This window comes from Cydia pomonella, chromosome 19, assembly GCF_033807575.1.
Source record: "Cydia pomonella isolate Wapato2018A chromosome 19, ilCydPomo1, whole genome shotgun sequence".
Classification (NCBI taxonomy): domain Eukaryota; kingdom Metazoa; phylum Arthropoda; class Insecta; order Lepidoptera; family Tortricidae; genus Cydia; species Cydia pomonella.
In genome coordinates, this window is record NC_084721.1 from 13,699,568 (window position 1) to 13,727,378 (window position 27,811).

General features: G+C 36.0%; 2 protein-coding genes across 3 annotated transcripts in view; one reads left to right on the plus strand and one right to left on the minus strand.

Annotated features, from left to right (window-relative positions):
• LOC133528233 (uncharacterized) overlaps positions 1-27,811 on the minus strand; it is a 140,023-nt gene that overhangs the window by 77,495 nt on the left and 34,717 nt on the right. The gene's annotated exons all lie outside the window — the stretch shown is intronic.
• Positions 5,389-6,216, plus strand: LOC133528510 (uncharacterized). Its single transcript, XM_061865898.1, has one exon. The coding sequence runs from the start codon at positions 5,389-5,391 to the stop codon at positions 6,214-6,216; it is 828 nt and encodes a 275-aa protein (XP_061721882.1).

Consider the following 27,811-nt stretch of genomic DNA (forward strand, 5'->3'; position numbering starts at 1 on the left):
ATTACTTCATAAGTCAGAAACAGGCATGTGACACCCGTAATATAGCAACACCCTTAGACTACGAAGACCGCTTAGCGTTGCTTGTTAGTCTCCGTAGGCTACGGTGGCCAAAATTGAGAAAAAACTGTCCAAAAAATTAATTTTGCAAGTAGCAAGTACCAGGGCCTCATGAGTTACGAGGAGGTGTCGCCGACCGGCCGGCCGCGGCCCGGGGCGGGCCGCGCGCGTAACAAGGTATGCTCGCGCGTCTTACTTTTGCTGTAATTTGTTTACCTAAATTAAGATTTATTTTTGTTGACTCGTAGGAAAAATATTGTATGCAACGTTGTATAAGTAGGTCAAAAAATTCTCGTGGCGTATTCCTTTACAATGTTCGCCTACGCCTTCGGCTCCGGCTCACATTGTAACTCACGCCACTCGCCTTTTTTGACCCTTCTTATACAACTGTTGCATAAAATACTATAACCACCTACGTAACCGTGATTCTGCATGGCGGCTATCAAAAGACAAAAACAACCTACAACAGAGCTATACTATGGGACTGGGTGTACCCTTATACTACGTCCAAAGGAGATGTGTGTCATCTCGCTTTGTGAGGTAGGGCACCGCTCAAGCTTTCAGATCTAGAACAGAACCCAACTGAGGAAGTACCTCCACTTAGAGAAAACCGCAGCCAAAAACACGAGTTCCTGCCGGTGAGTAAGATTGCCAGAGCTCAACGAGGATGCGGAGTGTTAGGGTCGGCAATACGCATGTAATACGTCTACTACAGAGACTGCTTAGTATCGTAAGTATATATTTTACAGTCTTAGTTATTCTATACTAAAGACATCACGTTTTGACAAGCTGTTATAAAATAGTAGATACTTATGAGACGTTATTTAATATTTAATCCGCTACTTTTTATGCTGACTGTACAACCAAATTTACTTGAACCGCAAATTGCTAAAGAATCAATTTTCTCGACTGTACAATAAAACATATAGTTTGTCGCTTAACTTACGTAAACTACTCGATACTCAAGTGGTCGCTTTCCTAACTTATGTGAACCTCAATGCTTCTCATATCGAGTTTGTAACTAATACTCCCATGCTTGAAAGTTACCTGGGGATTGTTATTCCCAAAGCTTCCCGAACATACTCGAGTGAACAATCCAGGGATCTAGCTTAGATGATAATCGATGTTAAAAAACGCCAATCAAAAATTAAATAGTGCATGGAAATAGAGTCAGACCAAGCTAACTTGGCAGCGATTTTGATAGCCCAGCCTGTGCAAGTGTTATTTAAACGTCATAATTTCATAAGAACTTTACGTTTAAAATAACACTTGCACGCTCTGGGCTGTCAAAAGAGCTACCAACTTATTTCGGTCTGACTCTAGCCACGTGTCTTTTTATAGCATTCGATAAATTTTATCTTTTCGTTTGAAGTTTCGAAGTGAAGAGTCGATGTAGGATTGTCATCTTGGCTAGGAACCCAGCTACCATGGGCGTTGTAGAAATCGACGGTTGTTTTTTTATCTGTCATTTATTTATAGGAGGGAGTAGTCATATGCCTTCTGGGAAACAGTCGAAGACATAGTTCATAGCCGTTGATTGCTAACAATTTTCAATATGTTGTTGGACGTGGTATAATAAAAGCCTTTTATTACCCAACTATAAATGTTACAAATATATTATAGAGTTAACACATTTTTATTTATTTATTTACAATACAAAAAAAGAAATTAAAATTAAGTTTCATTATGTGGGTTTGTCCATTTTTGGACGTAGGCCTCCTCCATGTTACACCATAGCTTTCTGTCGGCGGCCAGACTGGCCCAGGCTATTCCTGCCTGCTCGGTTATGTCGTCTCGCCAGCGGCGGAGCGGATGACCTTGCCCTCGCCCGCCATCTGGTGGGTACCAGTGCAGAACCCTTTTGCTCCATCGGTCGTCTTTTGCTCTCGCTGTGTGTCCGGCCCATCGCCACTTAAGGCGGCATGCCATTTCCGCTGCATCCATTATATTTGTCCTCTTACGAATGTCAGTGTTTCTTACTCTGTCTTTTAATTTTATACCGAGTAGGCTTCGTTCTATGGCTCTTTGAAATTTCTGTATTTTGTCAATAATTTCTTTGTTTATTGCCCAAGTTTGGCATCCGTAAAGAAGGGTCGGTGTCACTACAGTGTCGATAGCTGTTTTCTTTAGTGTGATTTCTAGTTTGGATTTAAAAATATGTTTGTGTGACCAATATGAGTTCCAAGCTTTCTGAATTCTACGTTCCACTTCATTTATATAGTGACCACTAAAAGAGATGACTTGTCCCAAGTATTTATACTCGGTCACGTATTCGATAATGGTATTTTCTACATGTATACTCTCCTTCTTCCTATTTGTCATGACGCAAGTTTTCTCTAAGTTCATCTAAGGAGGGAGTAGTCATATGCCTTCTGGGAAACAGTCGAAGACATAGTTCATAGCCGTTGATTGCTAACAATTTTCAATATGTTGTTGGACGTGGTATGGGAACCCAAAACTGCCGGGAGACGGTGGCGCAGACTGTCATGGTTACTTATTTCTCTATGCCCAAACTAAGGATTGCACATACACGTGTGGAATATCAAATAACAGCAGATTAAATATACTACATTTCGTCCATACACTGTTCCAAAATATAATTCAGTTTAAGAGCTATTTACAAAGAAATTACATTGATGTAAAATCGAGGCGATCAGTTTTGTACGTGATTTTAATACTAAATTTGTTCTTTATTGGTTCGGTTACTGGAAATCGGACAAACACACAAGTAACTTACCCAAGCTCACATCTTTAATTTATTATTCGATAAATGATCCTGTTCGTTGAACATAAAGTGATAATTCCATTGAAAGGCTAAAATAATTATTTTACGATAGTTACTTGTATAAATGTTTGTTTTAATGAAACGTTTGCTCGTTCTATTACAGTTAATTAAATGTTTTGCTTTAGAATGATAAATGGGTGGCAGCTGTAAGGTTATGAAAACCTTTTGTAAATTTTCAATTAAATACAAATCTCAGTCCGAATATTAATGGAAGGGTTAATGAACTTATTCTCGAAATCGTATTGAACTGCCTTTATTTTTTTATTCGATCTTTATTACACAATATATAAAAATACAGTGGGCGCTTGGTAATTCGGCACCTGAAATTATGCCCCGATTGTTGGAACTGCCGGATTATAGGATTTGTATGGGAAATAAAAGCTTTTAATACCAACATTTGGTCCTAAATGCTTGTAATCCGAATTTATTTGCGTAATCCCACTAGGTGTGCAAATTTATTTGCCAATTTTCAATTTCTTACTTGTAGCTCGGAAACGGTACGCCCGACGGGAAATGTGCTCTGATCATGATGAAAATTGATATCTGAGGATCCGAAAGATAACTTAATATGAATTCATAGTCAAAGTTGTAAAAAATGGCCGCCATTGTGATTTTCTTTATTTTTGGTATGATCATGTTAAAATCCGAAAACGCCTTTTCACCAAACTTTGCTGAGTGACATTGAAATTGATGGCGGGTTCCTGCTACATCAAGTGGTTTGGCAATCGAAGAAAAAATGTATCTCCTAAGGCTTCCAAAATTTATGCGCACCTCCTGCGATTGCGCAAACTCGGATTACACATATTTAGGACCAAATGAAAGTATTAAAAGATTTCCGGCTTGCTGTGAATTAATTCCCCAAAACGCTTCTTTTTCTTATTTGGTTGGTCTACAGAAAAAAATCTACTTATCAAATGCAACCGCTCTCTAAACCAGCGTTTGGCTCTGTAAACTATCGGATTATAGAGCTTATCAATCACCTGAGTCGCTAATTACCGGATTACGGGGCTTGCCGGATTAGCGAGCGCCGGAATATTGAGCGCCCACTGGTAAACAAATCACTGACTTAATGCCAAATACATATAACCTACCAACGACGTATCGTGGACGTCAACATCGGCGGTAATAGGTATAAGAAGGGACTGCATAATACATATACAGCGTTATATATACTTATATAACTCTGGTATCGTTACGGTAAAGATTTATTAAATAGCAGAAGAGTTGCAAAATTAAAAAAAGACGTGCTTTTTAATTTCAAAACTGATATAGACGGCTCTACATCGACGTTAAAATATAAATGCGCCTATTGTGCCCCAACCCTTACGGAATGTATATAAAATGTGATTTGCGATCTTCTGTATTTTATGGCCCAACGCGTGACGACCGAGGCGGAGATTCTTTATCGACATCTCTGTCGCGTACCACTCCAGCAAGGCGACCGCCGGGTGAAGTACCAGCGGGGGGCAGCCAAGTGATCGCGTATCTACCAGCTTAGCCACCGCGGCAATAACATTTAGGCTCCAATTTTGTACATATGTTATAATTAAACTTATAGTTATTACTTTGGAGTTCATATTTCAGCATAGCCCGTTAACTATTTCGTTTGTTTAACAGCTATATAATCTAATTACAGGCATAAAAATACCTCATGTCATTGTATGTCCAAAGTTTCATTACAATCCAACCCGTAGTCTTGAAATGAGAATTCCGTTTGTATGGGAAGGTGAAATTCGGCCGAGTTTGCTGCGAACTCTTAAATCATACTGACAAGTTTTGGCCCTTTTTATTATTTTTTACAGTCGCAGTAATCTAGAAAAGTTGTTTTCTGGAAATAATATAATCAGGTATATAGTTACACCATCGTATTCGTGTGCTCTGCACCTACTAGTAATCCGAATTTCAAACTTCACATAATAATGGCGCATTTTCAGCAAGCATTTACTAATGCCGGGTACACCGGTAAAGCAAAGCCAAAGCCTTTTCACGGATTCACGGGACATCAAAGGCATTGCGAGTTTCCCGTATTTCTATACAGGATTTTGGCTAAACTGTCGGTAAGCCCTGCTAAAGGCTGCCAAGCCATGGGCATGATAAATGTGGAAGTGTCACCGTAAACAGTAAATTCCAATAAAAATAGTGGCACATCGTCACATGAGTAAGGCTCGGAAACCGGTTAAATTTCCTAACCGTTATCATGTAAGTACTTGGCGCAAAACCTTTTAATTTCGGTTTCGTTCGCAAAACCGTTCATTTTTAAATCGGTTTTTAGGAGAACATTTCCATAAAGGTCCTTTATACAACTTTATACATTTCCATCAGTCCGCTCCTAGCCCTCTTACGGATAACACGCGTGCAGTTCCCGACAGCAAAGTCAGTGGTCGCCAAACTGTGTCAATACGATTTTAATTTATTAATTGCTAAAAAAAAAAAAAAAAAAAACAGTTAATATGCTTTGTGCTCGGTGTCATAGTGAAGTGAATGACTGTGCCCAATGCACTACGTGCAATAATTTAATTGGTTTTTGTTGTGCCGGAGTAACTGAAATGGGCTACCGTAAACTGGGTTCGCGTAAGGCCCAGTGGAAATGTCCCGATTGTCGAGTTTTGGAGCAGTCATCGCCGTTAAAAAGTGCCGAGGCTGCTTCACTTGATTCTATCATGCAGGAACTAAAATCCATCCAGCGTCAGCTTGAAGGTATGCCGGGCCTTGTGCGAGATGTCAAGGATATAAAGAAGGAAATCGACGAGCTCAGAAAAGCCTGTGATTTCAACAGCGCATCACTAGATGACCATAAGAAGCGGTTGGACAAAACTGAGAGCAAATTATCGGAATTAACGAGTATTAAAGGCGATATTCAGTCTATAAACAAAGAGCTGGACACCCTCAAGGGCGATAATCTAAGTAAGGACCAGTGGCAGCGTCTTAACAACGTTGAGGTAAAAGGAGTACCCCAAAGGCAAAACGAAGATTTGTTCAAAATCCTCGATCAGATATCAATAGCGATTGGCTACCCAGTCCAGAAAACAAGCGTTAATTACATTTCTCGGGTGCCAACATACAATAATAAGGAGAAACTGATCATTGTAGGATTTATCAACCGCTACGTAAAAGAGGATTTTGTCGCTTCTGCTCGTGCAAAAAAGAAACTTATTGCTAGCGAAATCGGCTTTGTTGGGAACGCGCAGAATATCTTCATAAACGACCATCTAACCCCAGATTACAAAAAGTTGCTTACCTCTGCAAAGACGTCACTAAAGCCGAAAGGTTATATGTATATATGGGTGAAGTACGGGAAAATACACGTGCGGAAGGACGATGCGTCTAAAATATTCGTTATTAATAAGCAGGCAGATTTAAACAAACTATTGTAGTGTGTGATTATTATAAATTAGTACTACACTATTTAAAAACACATATTTTCTATGCGGTTTATTTTCCTATAGATTATAGTAAAACTTTGAGAACCGTACGCTCTGTGGAATGCTGTTTGTTATCGCTGCCTATTGCCCGGCCTGTCACCTGCGCTTATTACTCGTATTACCAGAATGCGTTTGATGTTTATGTTATGCTAAATATGTTTGTCTCCTTTTTGCTTATAGCCAATTATTGCGCTTACGCGTCTTACTATTGTTACTGCTTGCCTTGTCACACTTATGGAACAGTTTCTATGCTTGGTTGGGATTATAAATTTCTATACGTAAATAATTTACTGTTATTGCTAAGTACCTTGTATAAAAATGAGAAAAATTATAAATTTAACACTATTGGGACGAAGTTTGCTTCCGATTGTTATCTTTTATATAATTGTTATTATGTTTTATCTTTAGTATCTTGTAATGTCTAGTAACTATAAAGGAATACTTTCTGTTTACTATCAAAATGTTAGGGGCCTTCGATCCAAAACTATAGATTTCTATCGCAACATTCTATTGGCCTCCTACGATATAATATTTTTATCAGAGACATGGCTTGTTGACGGTATCGCAGATTCAGAACTTTTCGATAACAGGTATGTGGTTTGGCGGCGCGACCGCGACCTGGCGCTCACGGGCCAGAGTCGAGGAGGTGGTGTTATCATTGCTACGCGGAAAGAATTAGCCGTCAATCCTCAGCCTACCTACCATTCTTCGGCGGAGGACTTATGGCTCACTTTATTAGTTAATAATGGAAAGATTAAGCTACATTTATGTGTTGTTTACTTATGCAAACAAGGGCAGGGCTATTCTTTTTCTAGTCAGCTTTCTAACTTTCTTGATAAACTTGGGGAAGTAATAACTAATAATCCTGAAGATAAATTCCTAATTATCGGTGATTTTAATCTAAGTAGCATTGTGTGGACGTCAAGTAACCGACATTTGTTGCCATCTAATTATACTTCCATAGATGAGTGCAATTTGATCGATGAGCTAAATTATCTTGATTTGTACCAGTATAACGGAGTGTCTAACATATATGGTAAGATATTGGATCTTGTGTTGTGTAATGACGTAGTGACTGTGTGTGAGTGCCAGAACCCGCTTGTACCCATAGACCCTTATCACAAGGCATTAAGCATTTATGTAACATTCGTTTCTTGTACATCTCTAAAATCCGCACCTGTCATGAAATACTTTTATAACAAAGCCAATTATGATTTAATTAATCTAGACCTTTTAGAGACAGACTGGGATGTCGAGTTCTCTAGTCGTACTTTTGACCAGTGTATTGATTATTTTTATTCTAAATTTAAAGAGTTAAGAAAAAGGTATGTACCTCATAAGTTGATTTCCAAAAACTCCTATCCAGTTTGGTATTCATCCTCGCTAAAGAAAGCCATCAAAGAAAAACATAAGTACCATCGTAGATTTAAGTTATATGGTAACAGGTGTGATTTGCTATCCTTTGAGTGTCAGAGGGAAAGAGTTAGGCGTATGGAAAAGCGATGTTTCTTGGATTATATTGAAACGATTGAAAATAATATGAGTAAAAATCCAAAGCTATTTTGGTCTTTTATAAAATCTCGTTCAAAGTCCTTTGGAATACCAAGTTGTATGCGTTATGGTGGCGTTACTATGAATTCAGGGATTGATATTTGCAATGCGTTTTCTGATTATTTTAAAGCAAGTTTCCTAGATTCTGGAATCCCTGCCGCAAGCGATCCGCATGGTTGTAGCAACGTTAATAAATATACCGACTCGGCTAGCGATATAGCCAGTATCTCTATTGATGGTGACTTGGTTACCCAACTCTTGCTAAGCCTCGATCCTAATAAATCAGCTGGCCCCGATCAGGTGCCAGCCTTGTTTTACATAAACTGCGCCAAAGCATTAACCAAACCCATTTCACTACTGTTCCGTCGTTCATTCGCGGAATGTACCGTTCCCGCGATCTGGAAATCGGCTTTCATAACTCCAGTTTTAAAAAAAGGTTCAAAAACAGATGTTTCCAATTACAGACCGATTTCTAAATTATGTATCTTGGCCAAGGTATTAGAAAGAATAGTCCACATGCAGATTTCGTCAGCATTAAGAAATTGTATAGATAACACTCAACATGGTTTCATACAACGTAGGTCCACGGTGTCTAACCTGGCTCTGTTCAATGACTTTATCTCTGAGTTGATGGACAATGGTCATCAGGTGGATGTTATCTATACAGATTACAGTAAAGCTTTCGATCGTATTGACCATGATATTCTATTATCTAAGCTTTACTTGATTGGTATTAGAGGGGATCTCTTAAGATGGTTTAAGTCGTACATAAAAAATCGGTGCCAGTCGGTGGTGATTAATAATTATATGTCGAGCTGGGTATCTATCCCAAGTGGAGTCCCCCAAGGGTCTTTATTGGGCCCACTTCTATTTAACATCTTTGTTAATGACATAAGTAGCTGCTTCCAGTTCTCTAAGTTGCTCAGCTTTGCTGATGACATGAAAATTTTTGCTAAAATTAGCTCACCGGCTGATGCATGTGCACTACAATCTGATCTAAGAAGGCTGGATGCCTATTGTATTATAAACAAATTAGATTTGAACCCCACTAAATGTTTTACAGTAACCTTTTCTCGTAAATTAAATAACATTTGTACCCCATATTCACTAAAAAGTAACATTCTTCAGCGAGTTGGAAGCATGAGCGATTTAGGTATTATTCATGACTCCAAACTTATTTTTAGTGAACACATTGATAATATAGTAGGTAAAGCTTCCAGGTCACTTGGTTTTATAATGCGTAGTTCAGTTTGTTTTACCCATCCTAAAACTCTGAAAATCTTGTATTGCGCTTACGTGAGAAGCAAACTAGAATACGCATCTCAAATATGGAATCCTCAGTATCAAATTTATGTTGATAGGGTTGAGAGATTACAGTCAAAATTTATAAAATTTCTTTGTTATAAAATGCGAGTCAACTATAGTTCTATCGACTATCTCAAGCTGTGTAAGAAACATCATTTGATCCCACTTGTTAAGCGCCGTGAAATTGCAGATATAGTGTACTTAGTCAATATTATTAAAGGTAATGTAGATTGTCCAAATTTGCTTAATAAGATCTCTTTTAATATTCCGTCAAGGAGGCTAAGGCATTTTCGTCCCATTAGTAATTACCAAGCTACTACTAGGTATAGGAAAAACAGTTTCATATGCAGGGCAGGCATGAGTTTAAATAAAGTTTCTATAAATTGTGATATCGACATATATAATGATAGCATAGCAGTAATAAAAAATAAATTAATTAGACACTTCATGGGTGACAATAATTCTGGCGCAGGACAAGGCTCGGTGCATTGTTGAATATGTACTCACAGGATTTAACTACTTTTTCTTTTTTTAATTTATTTTTTGTAAAAATAATCATATATATATATATAGATCTGTTCTTATGCTGTAGGAACTTGTATGTGTAAATTAAGATGGGCAAAAACTTTTTATAATTTATTGTATTTTTATAAGTGAGAACCTGTAATTGGCTCTGTAATTCTATTGGAAGTTCTAAATATATATAGCGCTGTTGGTTTTCCATATACTAAAATAAAATAAAAATAAAATAAATAAAATAAAGTTCTTGTCAGATAAACCGGTTTAGAATAATAAAAACCGGTTTCTTCCTATGTCAGTGTCTCTGTCTACGCGGCACATTATCAGGCCGGCCGGCGGTCTCGTCGCTCGTCGAATAAACTGGTTAATTTAGGTTGCAATAAAGTTTCTAAAACGTTCGCGTTCTTACGAAAGTGCTGAGTAAAACCAAAATAAACCGGTATTGACCGCTATTTTTTAAACCGGTTCCGAGCTTTAGTCACATCAAAGTTGGTGCAGTGATAGTTTAAAAGGACTCTTCTATAAGGGCAAATAGATGAATGAACGATCGAAGTGGTAGGTTCCCTGTTCGCAATTATGCTAGAGAATGTAATATAGGAACTCTAGCTATTGTAATCTCTTTCTAACAGGTAGCTGCCTCCCTTTCATACAGAACTTGATCCAGTGTTGGCCGAACGTTAATTAGAACTGACCATATAGAAAGTTAACCAATACAAATTGAACCGTAAACCGCAATGGTCGGTTACAGGTTACGGTTCAATTTGTTATGGTTAATTTTCAATATGGTCAATTCTAATTAACTTTCGGCCAAAACTGACTAGAGCAGATATTACATTGGCACACTTTCTAAAATGCCATTCTGTATAAAAATAATAAAAAGTATCAATGTAATTATAAAAGTATTGTTAAAATAATAGTAGGTATCGAATTCGAATTCCAACCACCTACCGTATTATTGCAGTTTCAATACTTTCAGCAAATGAACGAGGAACGCGGCGCAATTTAACGAACGAACGTGCCAAATGAGTGCACCACGGAAAATAAAATATAACTTTCCGCTCTGAATAGGTACTTCTTCAGACACGTAAAATATGATATCAATGTGATATGTCGCGCTTGTATTTTATATACAAACTGCGTTCTAAAATCGTATTTAGAATTCGGTGTAGTAAAGTGAGGCCAACTGTCCTTTAATAATTTGATATGATTTTCATCTGATTTTGACACCAAGCATCTCACGCGCACTAATTAGTGCGAGCGAATGCCTTATGATATAACTCCTGTTCGCATTTCGTCAGCACTAATGAGCGTGAGCCACTAACGCTTTTTGGTGTTCACGGTCAAGGTCGTGAAAAACAAGATGAAAACCATATCAAATTATTAAAAACAGAATCCGCATCAATGTCGTTTGGGGGCGTAATTTAATATTTTTTTAGCAAAGTCTCTGAATTGATAGATAATTACATTAATTACTCATGGTTTTCATATATACTGTCAAACTAAAACTTTTCAGGGAGTATACAAAAGGTGAAGTAGGTACTTAAATTAAGCACCAATATATCAATAACCTCCTAAATACGCCCTTTGCTTAAATAAAAACATGTAAATACCTACACATTTTTATATTTGCTCTTGTAATTGCATTTGATATATGTAAGTTCAACCATTTAGGTACTGCTATGAATACAAATTGGAGTTTTCATGTAGGTACTCGTATAATACTTACCTACGGTTACGAGCCGCCTGATGTTAAGGTGACATTCCGATGTTAACTGCATGTGCATTACTGTTGCGAACATATTGAGGCGGCGTTGATACTGATGCTATATCTGTCAATTTCCTTGATAAAATTGGTGACGTATTGAAAGCATTGACATATATCTACGGACGGGCCTTACGGCCACTAAGAATGGTGCTAGTTCAGTGGTGTCACTCACGAATTCGAGTCAATCGTACAGTCTAACGCAATTGGTTGCGATCAATCGCGCCCGTGATGCGAACTCACCAACCAATCGCGTTGTGGCGTTAGCAAAGTTGGCAAGTATAGTGCAGGTACTAAAATGTACTAAGAGCAGAATCATTAGGGAATAGTTCGGTCTAGTCCAATGGAGGGAATTGAGTCTTTTTGACTTTAGTTCATGTACTTGTACTACACAAGCCTTATGCAATTCTTTTGAAACCTTAAATGCGCGACCATTTAGGTTCCAGCCTGTACACTAATGTAGAACAACTGAGGATTACTCATACTTTAAAGATTATACTCGTAAGACATAAAGAAACCCTGCAGGTTCAAGTAAATGAGCAGCCGTTGCAAAAAAACTCAATATTTTTAGGGTTCCGTACCCAAAGGATCAAACGGGACCCTATTACTGAGACTTCGCTGTCCGTCCATCCGTCCAGCCGTCTGTTACCAGGCTGTATCTCATGAAACGTGATCATCATCGTATCACAGGATTGCTACTCTGAAATGGGCCTGGACTGGAGCAAGCGTGTTATAGCGTTGAGGCCTCGTTCAACATGACCATATAACAGACCTCCAACTGGAAGGATGCTATCAAAAAGATTGCGGGAACACTCTGGAGGAGAGAAGCAGCAAATCGGGCTGGTTGGAGGAGATTTGGAGAGGCGTATACCCAACAGTGGGCGCATACTCGCTGAGGAATAAGAAGAAGAAGACATAAAAACAAGTGAAGTGAAGTAAGCTGCAGGCCCCTTAGTAGAATGACAAATGTATTTCACTCGTCATCGTTACAAATTCCGTGTATCAAGTAGCACCTTACCGTGCCATATTTCATGAAGTTTCATGGTCGTAACACAGTCTATATATATAAAGAACAAAGCAGTTGCACATCTCTCATAAACGAAACATTGCCAGTAAGTACCACAGGACAAATTGCACAGGTAAAACTGGGTAATGTGAAAACTAGTGCACAACCCTTAAAAATTGGTGGCTGCCTTCTGCGCTGTTTAGCATGTAGTCATGATTATTGTGTTGTGGCTTGTAGCAGGCAAAGTTTTCGCTTTAAGCCCGCCATGCTTTAAGTCAGCAAAACAGTACTTCATATCGTAATGCAATCCTTTTAAGTTGATTTACTGTACTTTTGTACTGTAGCCAAGGAGCAGGCAAAGTTTCCGCTTCTCGTGACGGCGTGGCTAGGCAAGCCATTTATGCCGGTGAAACACGCGATATTTTAATGATAATTTGGTATTTCGATTTGAGGTATACCCGTTTCCGGTACTGTGATGTAATGTTAGTTAATGTGACTTAGTTTTGGAATGCGAACTTTTGTTATTTATTAGGTATTGCTTTAGGAAAATAAAGAGTTAAATAACAAGGTACCTACGCATTAACTATAAGATTAACTTGATGTCCTAATAGTGCTCGACACACTAATGCCGTGACTGCTAACATGCACATTGACGTCCTAGTGCTCGACACACTAATGCCCTGACTGCTAACATGCACATTACTCATTTTCTTAACGATAAAAAAAGTGTTAAATATGGAAAACCGAAGGCAGCAACATCTAGCGTATACAGTTAGGAAGATTTTAGACTTACAGAGGCCCTATAATCTGTATGAAAAGCTAACATGGGTCAAGGACTCACGCATCAGGATACTGAGAAGCTGCACCAAACTGGTTGTGCCTAATCATAAAACGGCGTTCTTTAGAGGGAGTTTTAAATTTACTGCTCCTCTCCGGGACCCTACACAGCTCCTAGCTCCTCCTAGGCTAAGATATAATTGTAATTGGTAATTATGCTATCCTCCGACCGATCACCCTAGTCTGGGACCGGTCTGAAAACCAGCGCCGGGCATCTCGGCCCAGTACACGCTGAGACTGGAACCCTTTGCCCAATAGAAATATTGGGGCGTTTTTCATATGTATAAATTATTATGTCTTTATTATGAAATATTTTATTTTGTGTTACAGTGAACCTGTAGTATGGTGCAATAAAAAAATCGTATTCTTATTTTAACTAAGAATAATGGGGTGACGTGATGTCCGACGACTACGGACTCGAGTGCGGGGTGAGGCAGCCCTGATCGGTGAGCTCAGCAGTACTCATGTTGGTTGTCATATAGATAGGGTGTGCTTTAATAATATAAGTTATGCCGATGACATGGTACTGTTGAGCCCATCGATCGGTGGTATAAGAGTACTAATTGAGAAGTGCGAGTCTTATGCCCAAAAACATAACTTACGATATAATGTCGCGAAAAGTGAGTACATGGTTTTTAAGGCGGGGAGCAAGTGCCCATCATACGTCCCACCCATTCGCTTGAATGGCGTACAACTCAGGAGGGTTTATTCCTTTAAGTATCTTGGGTACTTGGTCACCGACGATATGCGTGACGACGCGGACATCGAACGCGAGCGTAGGGTATTAGCTATTAGGGCTAATTGGCCTCTACAACGTCTATCTTAACAATTAATAGATTTAAGATTACATTTTATTCTACGTTTGTTATTATTTAAGTGTGTTTTTGGTTTTAATAAATCTATAATAGATTTAATTATGTAAGTATACGGATTTCTACTAAAACCGTAAATGTTAAAGAACATACTACTACGAGTACTATACTACATAACCTTCTGGAGGAAAACTGGGAAATATATGCTTCCCGTGTCGCAAATACAATGTTGAAGCGTAGGTGGTGGTGGGGTGTGTTCCAGACTGTTGTGAACTTATGATGAATGATGTCGTTCAGCAGTCGAACTCGAAAAGTTTTAAACTTTCTAAATAACTCGTGCTTTGCGATACCAAGTATCTAGTGTACGTACCTACCTATATGGATACCTATATTTTAATGATGTATAATTTGTATGTTATCTTCTATGTCAAATCCTTATTTCTGAGGGTAGTGACAACCATAAGTTGTTGTACGTATAGATATACTAACTCATGATCCAGATTTTTTTAATTTTTAATTTTATAGTGCCTTCCGTATACTCGTGGTGACGATGTTAGTCTTAAAGCAGATTTCATGTGTGACACACATAAATAACCCTCAGACCTAAGTGCAAGATTTTTTTAATAATATGGAACTAATTTATCAGCGCCTTCTGATAACGGTTGAGAAAGCAATGTATGTTATGGTTACTGTCCAAAATATTTCCTAAAATGTTTTTCCGCTCGACTTGGCGGCTAGTGCATTGTACAAATATGTGCACTAGGTCTTCTATTCTGTTCCACTGATTACACAGGTTTGTACCTATCTGTTTTTGTCATGAGGATGATCCTGATATAAAAACAGAAACACCACTCAGCTAATTAATTTTACCTCAATCAATTTCTTTAGTTCAATTTCCATGGAAGCTGTCCCGTGAGATATTTTTAGGAAACTTAGCAGATAAATTGATTGAATTAACATTTAAATAGTAAAAACATATTTCTTCATTTATTTTGCCTCACCAAAAGATACTTGAAGGTACTGCCATAGGCACCATCATTCGACGAAGAAGTAAAGTAGTCTAATATAACTACAAGATACCAAGTAATAATTGGATTTCTTCAGTGACAAAACAAATACATAATCTTTCTAAGACCACGGTACATAGTCTTTGAATAATTACAGAGTGATTTGGACTATTAATTATAATTGATGTAATACGGAACTGACTACAGCACCCACCACTAATTATACATTTTGTGGACAATACGATGTCATGAAAGACGTGAAAAACATAGGCAGAGAGAAGGATCTAATAAATAATATAATAATAAAACCCACACCGAGCTAATCCCAAATCCCAATGTCCAAAGATACCCTCCAGAGCCAAAGAAACCCGACCTTACTGCATAAGTTAACTCACGACATCACCATACAACCTGTATACGTGTATTGCTAGTCAATAAAACGGAATTAGAAAAAGTACAAATGATACTAATTAACAAAACACCTTCTTAATGTTAACTATAAAATATCCACACAAAAGTAACTAAACTTAGTTAGCCGAGGGAGCTGAGGTTGAAGTTTACTGCAAAAAGCGTTTTGCCAAAGCCTTTTTTAATGAAATTCGATTCATTGAAAAACTTTTAAACAGTGGACAAAAACAGGTACGTAATAGGAAAATCATTGCCTGAAATAATTCTCATATTACCTATAACTGTCAATCATCCCAGTTGCCGTACCCAGTTACTGAAGTTCATCTTTTTGTAGGGGTTTTACTAGGAAACAGTACCTAGAAGAAAATAATAATGTTTGGCCTTTGTATGGAGGTTAACTGACTTGGACTACCTGCTCAAAAGCAAAAAAAACGCGTAAAAAAAATTTTGTCCTCTTTTTTTCCTAATCAGATCACGATGCCGAATATGCCCTTAAACGGATCCCCAACTATTTTAGTAACATTGTATAAATTTTTTAGTCTTTAATTTGGGATTTCGTATTTATTCCACCCAGAATTCCTTTTCAAACCAGCCAAATTTCACCCAAATGTAACGAAAAAAACAACAACAAAATTAAAATCAGTCCTAGTATGAGCGCCAAAGTGTGGTAACTGCGAGCCGTGTATGCTCCGTCTAGTATGTAAGTGATCCGACGGGACTGTAATCTTCTTAACGGCTTACGCCCGAAACTGGTGATTCTGCTAATTGATGAACTAATTACTTTAATTAGCCTCGCACTTGTTGGTGATTACTTGATTAGGGTATAGACCTACATTCCGTTTTATTGACTAGCAATACATACATGTATACAGGCTGTTAAGAAGGTGGTTTGTGAATTAGTATCATTTGTACTTTTTCTAATTTATATTAAGCTCTTATTCTGAGTCTTAATTTAAAAAAATTAAAATGCATGCTGTGATTGCCTTTAAGTGGGGGATCAATTATAAATGTGCTCTTTTAGTATGTAAATTATAGTATGTGAAATGTATCTTCTATTGGTGATCCTAAATTCTAATAGCAAATAAACAAACTGTGGCTTTTCTCACTCCTTAGAATAGCTTAGAAATAAACTAATACACATTGAGCGTTTTCACATTGTTCTATCCAATGTTGGATGGTCCTTGGAAAAAAACAGCTACTAAAAAGTGCCCTATTACGACATCAATCTTTTGAACACTAAATATTTAAACAATGAATAAATAAATATAAAAAGTTGCTTTTTATATTTTTACTTCTTAGGGGTCGTATTCGACATCCGATATCTGAAATATGTGTAAACGCTCTGAGGCTGAAAAAAGCTAAATTCGCTGGGCCATGTTAACTTTCATGTAAAAACACTGTTTTAATATTTCGAAGCGAAAAAGCTTGTAAACAATTTATTGAACAACATGTTTCTATACTTCACCGCCGGTCACCATGATTAATGAATCATATAATTTACAGCAAAAAACGTGTTTATTCTCACAATAAATGACTTTAATTAATTCTTACCGTCATATAGCCATGTTTACAGACTGAATACATTAAAGGGGGTATTAACACCGCAATTCATCAAGCGTCCCTTTGTATCTTTTATGGTTTCAATTTCACACGTGGGGTATAAAACAGCTCTTCAAATGTATTTGTGAATAGAATGTTTTTGTTTTGTTCTGTAGTCCTTTATATTACATAATGTTGTTGTCGAGGTAATATCGTAGCCAATTTACATGTGTATGCTAATGATAAATATGTAAAAATATAACAGATTATTAACCAAGGGATGAAAGGCTCTCACGCAGTGAGATTGCCAATAGTCCGAGACTGAAATGGTGCCTTTCACCTTTAAACACTCTACTTTTCATTTCGAATACGAGGATAGTAAAATACATGTATATTAAAACAAAAACATGACTATAAATATATACTTTTATAGTATTTCTTGAGGGATAATTTAATCATCAATGTACGTAAAAGTATCGTTATTTATGAAATGGGGAATTAAATATCAGAATAGAAATTGTGTAATAAATCCATTTAAAACCAAATTTTAATTGTTTATCGTAAAAAATAAATAAAAAAACATACTTGGAAAGTAAAATGCTCTAGTGCAGAAACGTATCACTCTGCACACTTTTAAAACAAAAATTACCCACTTTTAAAGCATGCTAAAAGAAAAAAAAAAAAACTTATTTTATCCTGTGGGCTTATAATCGCGATTTCATCGTCATTACAGCTGTCACGTTCTAACACATATGTATGAGACTAACGCATGACAGAATAGACGATAAATACATGACAAGCGACAAAACTATCATATCTCGAATGAGATATTGCGAATGCGTGAGATATTGGGATGTAACTAACTCTTTTTTCCTTCAGATTGTGACACTCTTTACGTTTTACTTATATAATTTATTATTGTCGATATCGTAACTGTACATTTTTGAGTTATTTGATTACTTTTTTTAAGTATTGTTATTACGTATGCCCTATAAACATCTTGGAAATTACGATAAATCCGAAACTAGCGATAGAATTCATACGTTTATTGGTATGATTACACAAACGAAATGAATTCTTAGGATTTTGATTATAAGAGACCTATAACAGAGAGAGATAACTGTAATATCTATAGGTCATAACGATTTGCTTCAAATAAATACACGCAAAAGCAATTGGGTTACTTTTTCTGGAACCATCCATACAAAGTAACCTGTCTTCAATGCTCTTGATTCTAGTTAATAAATTTTATGCATAAAATATATGAGTCAGCATTTAAATATAAATACGCCATTTAACCACGAGATGAGTAATTTAATATCATCCATTCCATATATCACTTCAGATAATCATCATACGAACACGTACCAATACGTATACAGGGTGTAATCGTTAAGTGTAACCAGGCGATCATTCAGTAAATATAACAGATATCAGAATACTTCAAATTGATAATGAAAGTGCGTTACCCAATGAGTAAAATTACATTAATATTTATTTTTAAATAAAAGAAGTAATATTAAAAATATTAAGTTTAAATGCTACCATACATTTAATACGACGACTCACCCCTCAAAGAACGTCGGTGTCGTAAGAGATAAAACTGTTTGAGATTCATTATTTGCACGAATAAACTGGATATGGATAAATGGATAAAATAAAACAATTCATGAATCATTTGATAACGGTGAAATGAATAGACTGTATTAAACTAGTTTTTCAGCGAACGGCGTACTAAATGTATGGGGAGGGTTTGGAGTTAATGTTTGGGAGATTTTCGATTATTTCAAAAAAAGTTAATAATGTTATTTTACTCATTGGATAACGCACTTTCGATATCAGTTTGAAGTTTTCTAATATCTGTTATATTTACGGAATAATCGCCTGGCTGCACTTATGGTTTAAGAAATTTATTTCTCAAAAAGAATTTACAAAATTCGCTTACTTGAGAATACAATATTTATATAATATATCTTAGGACTAACATGCAGACAATGTAAGATTAATCGATACAAAACTTTAGTTAGGTTACAAAGTGGGTAGAATAGAAAAGAAATACTTAACTAGCCGACTTGGATAACTTAACTCGTACAAGTAACTATGGTTATTTAGCGCATGTGAGTGAGAGTAGCGCAATTACAACCTGTATATAACTTGCGGTACTAGGATTGTTTCTGAAGTCGAAATTTAGAAACACCTTCTCTTAAATTTTACATTTTTAAAATAGTATCAAAAAACAACCCCAAAAATTCATTTCTAGCGCAAGTTAATTCTGTGAAGAAATAAATCTAGATTACGCGTCATTATTGTATACTTTGAGGCCTGGTATTAGAATGAATCACGCGCGATGTAAGTGAACTTTAATCACCTAAAAATGTAAAATTTAAAACTTGTTTTTACGTTTATTTTTCGGTAGTGAAATTGCTGCGTAAATAACTGAGGAAGTGCATTGTATCTTAAATTACGCGCCCTACAAGTGATCTTGAGTTCTGAACTGTGCGACCCCAAAATTCCTGTTTCGTAAAAGCGCCACCGGTATATAAACGCGTGTGCAGTGTATCACTCACATTTTACCTGCGCACGTCCAGATAAAAGTAAGTACCTAGTGCATTCTTTTTTATTTTAAGATTAACATTAAATCAGTACTGTAGCCGAGTCGCTAACGTGCTAGACTTCGGACTAGAGTACTGGCCAGGCATGGGTTCGAGTCCCACCGTGGTCGAATATTTTCGCTTTATTTGCGCCAGGTAAGACATTAGATTGTCTTCGACCCGTGGAATACTCGTCCCATTGCTGAACAAACATTGGCTGTACATGTATATCATAGAGGTCAGCTGGGAAACCAGCAAGAGATAAAAAAAAAAATTTGGAAAACGGTCGACCCTAAAGGCCATCCCTGCAACTTCCCGCTAATTTCAATCATTAAGCTATTGTAAGTTACGATGTTTTTGAGCTCTTCGAGCTCAAAAAATCGATTTTTTGTTATTTTAAACTCTTCAAGCATAAAGATAAAGCAGTTTGATGCTTTTGAGCTCTTCGAGCTCAAAAGTCTGATAAAAGTACAATGAAACAGTATTTTTTAAATTTTCAATCTGCTATAACTTTTGATTGAGTTAACCGATTTCCACGCGGTTAGCGGCAATCGATGCAGTTTTTCAACTCCTATTAATGATTTATAATTGGAAATTGATCAGATAAAAATTTTTGGAGTTTTTCTAAAAAAAATCACTTTTTTCAATTTTTTCCATTTCTTTCGTTCACGATATCTCACGAACAAATCAACCGATTTTGACCCGGTTTGCGGCAATCGACGTGGTTTTTCAAGTTTAAGAGCTGATTAGTTTTTGGAATCGATCGGTAAAGCCGTTCAAAAGTTATTCCAAAAAAACCACTTTTGAAAAAAATTTTTTTCCTAGTTTTTTTTAAATTTCTCGGAATCTACCGGTCGGAATCGGTTCAAATTTTCAGGAAATCTAAGTTCAGTGGAACTCTTTGGAATGCCGTTTGGTAGGATTCAATCGGTCAAGCCGTTCAAAAGTTATAAGCGGGTCACATACTTACATACACACACACACACACACACACACACACACACACACACATACATACAGACAGGGTGACACCCTCGCGGGAGTATTCAGGGAAGCTTCCTAGGTCTTTAAAACGTCAAGATCTGATGAAAACTCGATTTTTGTAAAACGGGGTAAAACCAATAACTTCCCGATTTTTCGAAAATCATTGATTTTCTTAGCGGGAAGTTAAAAAAAGATTAACATTAAACATTCGCTTGACTAAACAAATGTGACTTTCATAAATCGCAATTGTGACAGTTTCGATAAATATTTAGATCTGCAGATCCCGTGTTTTGTTACTGAGCGCAATGCGATTAATATTAATGTCGACTTATGGCAGACTCGCAAGTACGTTAGTGTTTCACGAGCTTCCATCTAATGCGGAACGATAACGACCGGTGTAAAATAAGCTCTTAGAAACTACTTTGGTGTTTTATAACCCGTTAATCTTAAACGTTAAATTTAAATTACAACAGTTTTACTGTGATAACCTCGGTGATAAAGTTGTAGGTTAGTATTTAGTGTGTACTCAGTTGTTGAGCATTGCAGATGGTTCTACTTACCGGTAAAATTTTATCAATTGTCGGTAATGTAAGTTACAAAGTTACCCAGTGAGTTACGGTAAAACAGTGGTGTAATACGTGTTTATAATTTCAGAAGAGACATGAGGGAGCGGCTTAATACAATGACCTCGGAAGAAGCAAAAAAAACGTGAGTTTACATACACTTTTTCTAGATTTATGATTGGAAACTTGCCAGTTTCTAGGTTAGAAGTTTGACCGGTCTTTGACTTACACTAGATTATTTTTATAATATAATAGTAATATAAATCTAATCTAAGATTTCTTGCTCAAAGGTACGAGAAATGGGCAATAAAAAACGCTGAGAATAAGATCGATGCAGCAATGAAAGCTCTTGAAGAGATGAAAATTGGCCCTCTGAAGGCCAAACTGGATACTAATCGCGAAATGCACCCACGTGTTCGAAACCTCGACAAAAGTTTTACTAATAGATATTTAGATTATTGATAATTAATGATGATCTCATTATATTTTTAAATCTCATTATATTTTTAATGATGATCTCATTATATTTTTAAATCATTCTTTTCCTCTAATCTTATAATCTGATACTAATTAGTAAATATTTGCATTGGTAGATAGTGATTTTAATAGTTTTGACATTTCGCAATATTAAATTAGTCGTCAGCCATAAAAAGACAAGTCAAGTGACTTTTTAAGTAGGTTTTTTGGTTCCACGTCGAGTGTTTAAGTATACCCATGACATCACTGAATTAATGCACATTTTTAACGGCATTGTTTGCATACAAATAGCTCGTACTTATAAGTTAAAATTGTACAGTGAACAAAGAAAATATCTTAAAATTATTGTGCTCTTGTGACTATTTTTTATGTTAGTGTATTAATATTGTGTACGCTAAGATTACATATTTAGTGACAATGACTGTTATTCCCTTTACAATGGACCATATTGATGCTGAAAATAATAAACGTTAAGGAAAATGTAATACCTATTTTATGATAAGAACCAGTTAGTAACAAGCATTGCGCTGTAATACTATAAAATAAAATTTTGTACCATGTTCTTATTTATTTAATTTTTCTTTACATAAAATCATAAAAAATATTTCATTCTAAGCCGTAGCTACAAATGGTTCAGTCGACAATTTATCTGCTGTCGGTACATTGACCGTCGGTAACTCAACCGTCGGTAACTAAATTGTAAAAAAATTCGTACCTATTCCATATTAAATTTAGCAGTCATCTGTAAAATTACTTATGCTAAATTATTCACTACAAATTGTAAATGTTATCTCTTCTAATTAATTAAAAATTATTTTTTCGATTAGCAACTCGATATGTTTAAGAACAAATCGCTTAAGTCATAACACTGATAAGATTTGCGCATTAACTGAGTTCAAGTTTAACTGATATGCTATGACCTGATGTAATCATTGAAGTTTTATCTAAAGTATTGTTCCATGAAATGCACAAGCTTTAATTTTGCATAGCTAAATATTGTAATAGGTTAGTTTTGTTTTCATTACCGTAAGTCAGTGACTGTTTACACCTTTGCAACGATTTATATGCTCTTAATTTAAATTATTTGCGCAGTTACGAGGTAGACGAACGTACTGACCCAAGGGTATTAGGTCAGTCACTGCATGGTAACTAGTTTCTTGACAAAAAATGCGGAGCTTAATATGCCTAGGAGCTACGAAGATTCTATTAATTTTTTGCTATCATTACAAAACTTATTGAAGTCATTACAATTTCAAATCTTTAACGCATGTATCTAATTTATAACGCGGCGATTTAGCCTTGACGGCTGACTCACTGTTAGACGCCGTCTAGTCTGCCGGTTCGGGGAAGTGCCCGCGATAATTTTTATGCGTGTTTGTTACTATGGAATGTAGCAAATAACGTATCCATTTTCATTCATCTTGGCAATTAATATTCAACTTCACGCTGTCCTTGAGTATCTTCAATATAAAAGCGGGTTTACATATTGATTTAATTTAGTCGTTTGTTCGGGTCCAAATATGTCTGGTTACTTAGTGACTAAATACGTGAAGCTAACAGAGACAATCGCTGTTCCCGAAGAATGGCCTGTCCATGGGTTACAAAAATTTCTGATCCCGTTGATTTAGGAAGTGATTAAGAAGTCTAATGCAGGAAAATCTGTAGTTCTACAAATTTTGAACCAACCAGCGATGTTGGTACAGCGCCAAAACAGAAATGGAATGCAGTATTTCTTCGACAAAGTATTTACAGAGTGAGTGTTATTTATTTAATCGAATTCGATAAATTTATCGGTACACTAACAGTATTTTGATGTTCCAGAGAATTAATGGGTTCGCATGTCATAGACGTTATTTTTGATACCAATGACAGAAATATGCATACAATGGAACGGTCATTAGAAGACTATACTGTAAAAGTGTGTCAAAGCGAATATAGAACGGCTTATTATCTAATTCCGGTTGCTCAATCGTAAGTAGAGCGTTGACTTACCGATAACATCTGATGTTCAAGGGTAACTATATTTAGTTTTGTTTCTAGTGTGCCGATAAAGTCGATACAAAATCAAGATCAACTGAAGAAATTATGTGAAAGATTTGGTTTCTATTTCAAGACCAGCATTGACTTAATATTTATCTTGGCTGCTATGGGCATATCTTTGGTTTTCCTGATTCTTTTGATGGAGACCTACTAGAATCTATAGTATAGTTTACATTTGTCAAAAGAATAAAGTGTTGACCCTAACTGTTGTTTCGCTTAGAAAAAATAAACCATAGATAGTCCTAATGAAGCATTTCTTGTGTCCAAAAGTTAACAAAGATCTAACAGTTCACACTTAATTGTATTTAGGTTGTCTTCTAGATTTGAGAAGAGCATGTGCTAAAACTCTTTTGTGTAAAATGTTTGTAATGAGGTTGAATTTGAAAATCCTATAACTTCGATATCTAATAATATGATTTTTAGACGTTGCATATAAATGAGACATCAAAATTAATGGATTAATTTTATTCAAAATTGATGTTAATCTTTATAATTAATATGTTAAGTATTCAGCTATAGCGAAATCCGGTTAGATCTCAAGTCACGAGAATTGTTAGTAACTATAGTCAGTTTTATCATGTAGGTGGATATGTTTACACGAATATTAATCTTACGTTGCACGTTTTTATCCGGCAGTGTGCATAGTGTTTCAGTGGAATACAGTGCTCTTATTTTCTGGTAATTAATTTTTAAAGTTACTAAGACTATTCACAAATACAGTTTTTATCTTATAGAAGTAATAGTTGTTTCGCTTACTACAGATGGAGCCTAAAAAGCATTACTGTGCGATACAATTCTTAAGATCGCCATATTGGATAACAGACAAGTTCACAGTTGTACCAACCACGTGGATTTCGTACCATGAAAATCAAACAATGGTGTCGTATCCTATGGTAGAGAAAAAGTTTTCGACGTATATCAACAAAAGTAAACCATGCAAAATTTGGCCATTATTTCCAGTCACCGTCGAATATAAAGCCAGTAAGTCATTCATCTGCTGTCATGTTTAATAGAAATTTATGCACCTCTAAACACATTGACGCTCGAGCAAAAAAAATGGCACTGATCGTCTAGACTATCGAGGTCAAATGAACGGTTTTTGTTACAGACACCTACGACGACGCGGTTCTTTATATCAAATTACGCCAACAAATGAGATCTTCTTACATCAAATCCATTCCGCAGCACAATGGAGATGTTCAATTTGCAGATATACGATCTTCGATATTTAACAGTGCAATTTCTTTGAACAGTACTGAAGAAAGTTATACAGATATTACAAGCGAAAAGCTTCTTGTGAAGATTTTTGATAAGATCAGTGAAGTAAATAGATTATTGGAGCAGTATATCGAAATGGGCAAATGTTCAAACTAAGTTCTAGTTTGGGTAATTTTTGTACTGATGTCTACGATAATTAATTTAAAAGAATACTAAATAAACAATTTGGTTTTATTAGATAAAATACTTAGCATAATTTTTAGTATCAAACGCATATTATTTTCTAAGTAAATCTGCAACAAAGGAAAATTCTGTTAGTATATAGGTTCTCTAATCATAGGCTAAAATGATCTATCAAAATTAAGACACGTAAATTATTAATGTTGTATGAAAATATGTTATTAGAATTTCATAAACATACAATATTTAGAATATAACGCAAATGTTTATAAATTATTTAGAATCAAATTTATTTTAAAGTCAAATCTGTGCTGATATAAAGCTAGAACATTTGTCACTGTATAATATAAATAATAAAATATCTTACAATTTATAGCCGCTCAAATCCGAAACATCTCAACAGCTTGATGGATCTTGATATTCAGAGGGTAATAATTCATTAAATCCGGTTCAATCTCTTCGTCCTGTTTCCGGAACCAAACAGCGTGACAGTGATTTCTAGATTCTGCAGTGACACTATCAATGCAAATGACCAGTCCCTCAGTGGTATTGTGCTTCTGAAGATGATGTTGGAACTCTGATGACAGAATAATCTTGGTAACTCCCTCAGGATGATCCTTCCACTCGTTCGGAAGGAGACAGAGGAGCTCCACGAACGAAAACGTGGTCCGAATACGTGACATCTTGTACGAGCACTGCACCTTGCACTACTTCGCTGAGGAATGGCGGCTGAACTTCAAGGTTAGGTATTTATATGCTTGATATCTAGTGCTATCGAACTGAAATAAAAATATTTTTATATCGCAGGGGTCTATCAAGAATCTGAATAAACAATAAGTCAACAGCCTTTAACCTGATAACTTTAGAATGACACAAAGTCAAAAAACACTGTGCACTGTGTACAATGTAAATACAAACAAAAGATTGTGTTAATTCGATAAGGCTCCGTAAGGTGGCGCTACTAAAACAGCATCATAAAAGGGAGCGTAAGTTCAGTTGCCTATAAAATTCTACCGTTTGCTGCCAGATGGCGTTACTAGTGTAATTCATGATACTAGATGGTTTGGCAAGATGACGCTACATTAATCATTCTAAGAAGCTGAACTTTAATTGTATTATACAATTTGTATATCATCTTCAATCTTAAAGTAAGTGCAGTAAAGGTTAAGCGTTAAATAAAGATGCACGTTTTAGAAAGGCTGTAAGTATTATAAAGAATTAAAAGTAAAAACAGTCAACATTAAAATCATTTGGAACTAATGTCACTATTATGATAGTGTGAGCTTTGGTACATTATTTTCCAGCGGAAGTTTTGGCATTGCTTATTTATAAAAGCAAATTCTACTGTGCTAGTATTAATTTTTTGTTGATCTCCATGACTCAGCGGTAATAAAAATAAACTTTATGTTCCGTGACTGCATTCTATCAATCAAAGGTTGACTCAGGACTGAGCTTGTAAATCAAAGATATCTTGACAGTTAATTAAAGTTAATTGAATGTAATAGTGTTAATGTTTTTGTTCAATGGTGTCAATTATTGTCTATTGACATTTGAACTTGTTAGCGACCAACTATTACTTTATTCATGAGTTTCATCATCGGAAGAAAATTAGACAACTTTACATTTTCAGTGGAGACTGAAAATAACATAATCCAGTGGTATTGTATCACGCTGATTTAGAACGAGGACAGACAGAATAAGAATAGTATAGACGTTGCTAACCCATTATCGTAAACATAACAATTTAATTAGAGCGTTAGTATTTAATTAGCGCAGATACTATTAATGCGCAGCATCCGAAGTTTTTCCTTGTTGTCGACATACATCAACAGAAAAATCATTTAACTCTAGACAGCATAATTTTAATTCTACGAAAAACGGAGAAGTCCAAGAAAATTGTTCGTCATGCATCAAAATGCCACTTCATTAACCGCAAAACTCATTCAGTGAATCTGAACTTACCCACAACAATGACTAGTCATTATTATGACCTCAAGATTCATTAGAAGTAAAATTTCTTTCATTGCTAAGCTGGCAATGTTTCAAAGCCAAGTAATTATTTTACTTGTTAATGAATATTGATCCATTTTTTGAAGTATACTTTACACAAGTGTCTTATAAACTCGCAGAGAACAAAATTCTGCGTCATTGAATGTCTGTTCTAGATGTTCTTAGCAAAAGTGTTGACAGTTAATGACTAAGTATTCTGTCGGCAGATTCTAAGAAGCAGGACTTTAATCAAATTAGCGTCTGAAGTAATGAACCAAAAATAGCACAAAGGGCTTGGGACACTTCCAAGTCATTGAAATTCAGATTGGAGACACGTGTACCGTATTCCGATCTCTTAGCAACAAAACATAAATACACGTGTAGTCGTTTGCAGCAAAAATAACGACCATTTTATAATATCATGCAATATGGTGATTACAGTCCATATAAAGGCCTTGACTGTTTTGTTAACCTCGTTATCTAAAAGGGCCGTGATATGTTATCACTCCACAGGCCACAATGTCCACTCCACGAATGTTGCAAATAGGTTATGCTAAAGCATTATTCGCCGCTTACATCTATGACGAATTCTTGTGAAAGTTTTACAGGAAACGTATGAACCATTAACTGACATCGTAAATTTCTGTTTTATCAACGGAACTCTAATATCTATGTCAGAAAAGCCGGTAAACAAGTTGATGCTGACATGCGAACAGAATACATTATCATGGCCGCGTTGCTTCGATGTTGCTCGGCCCT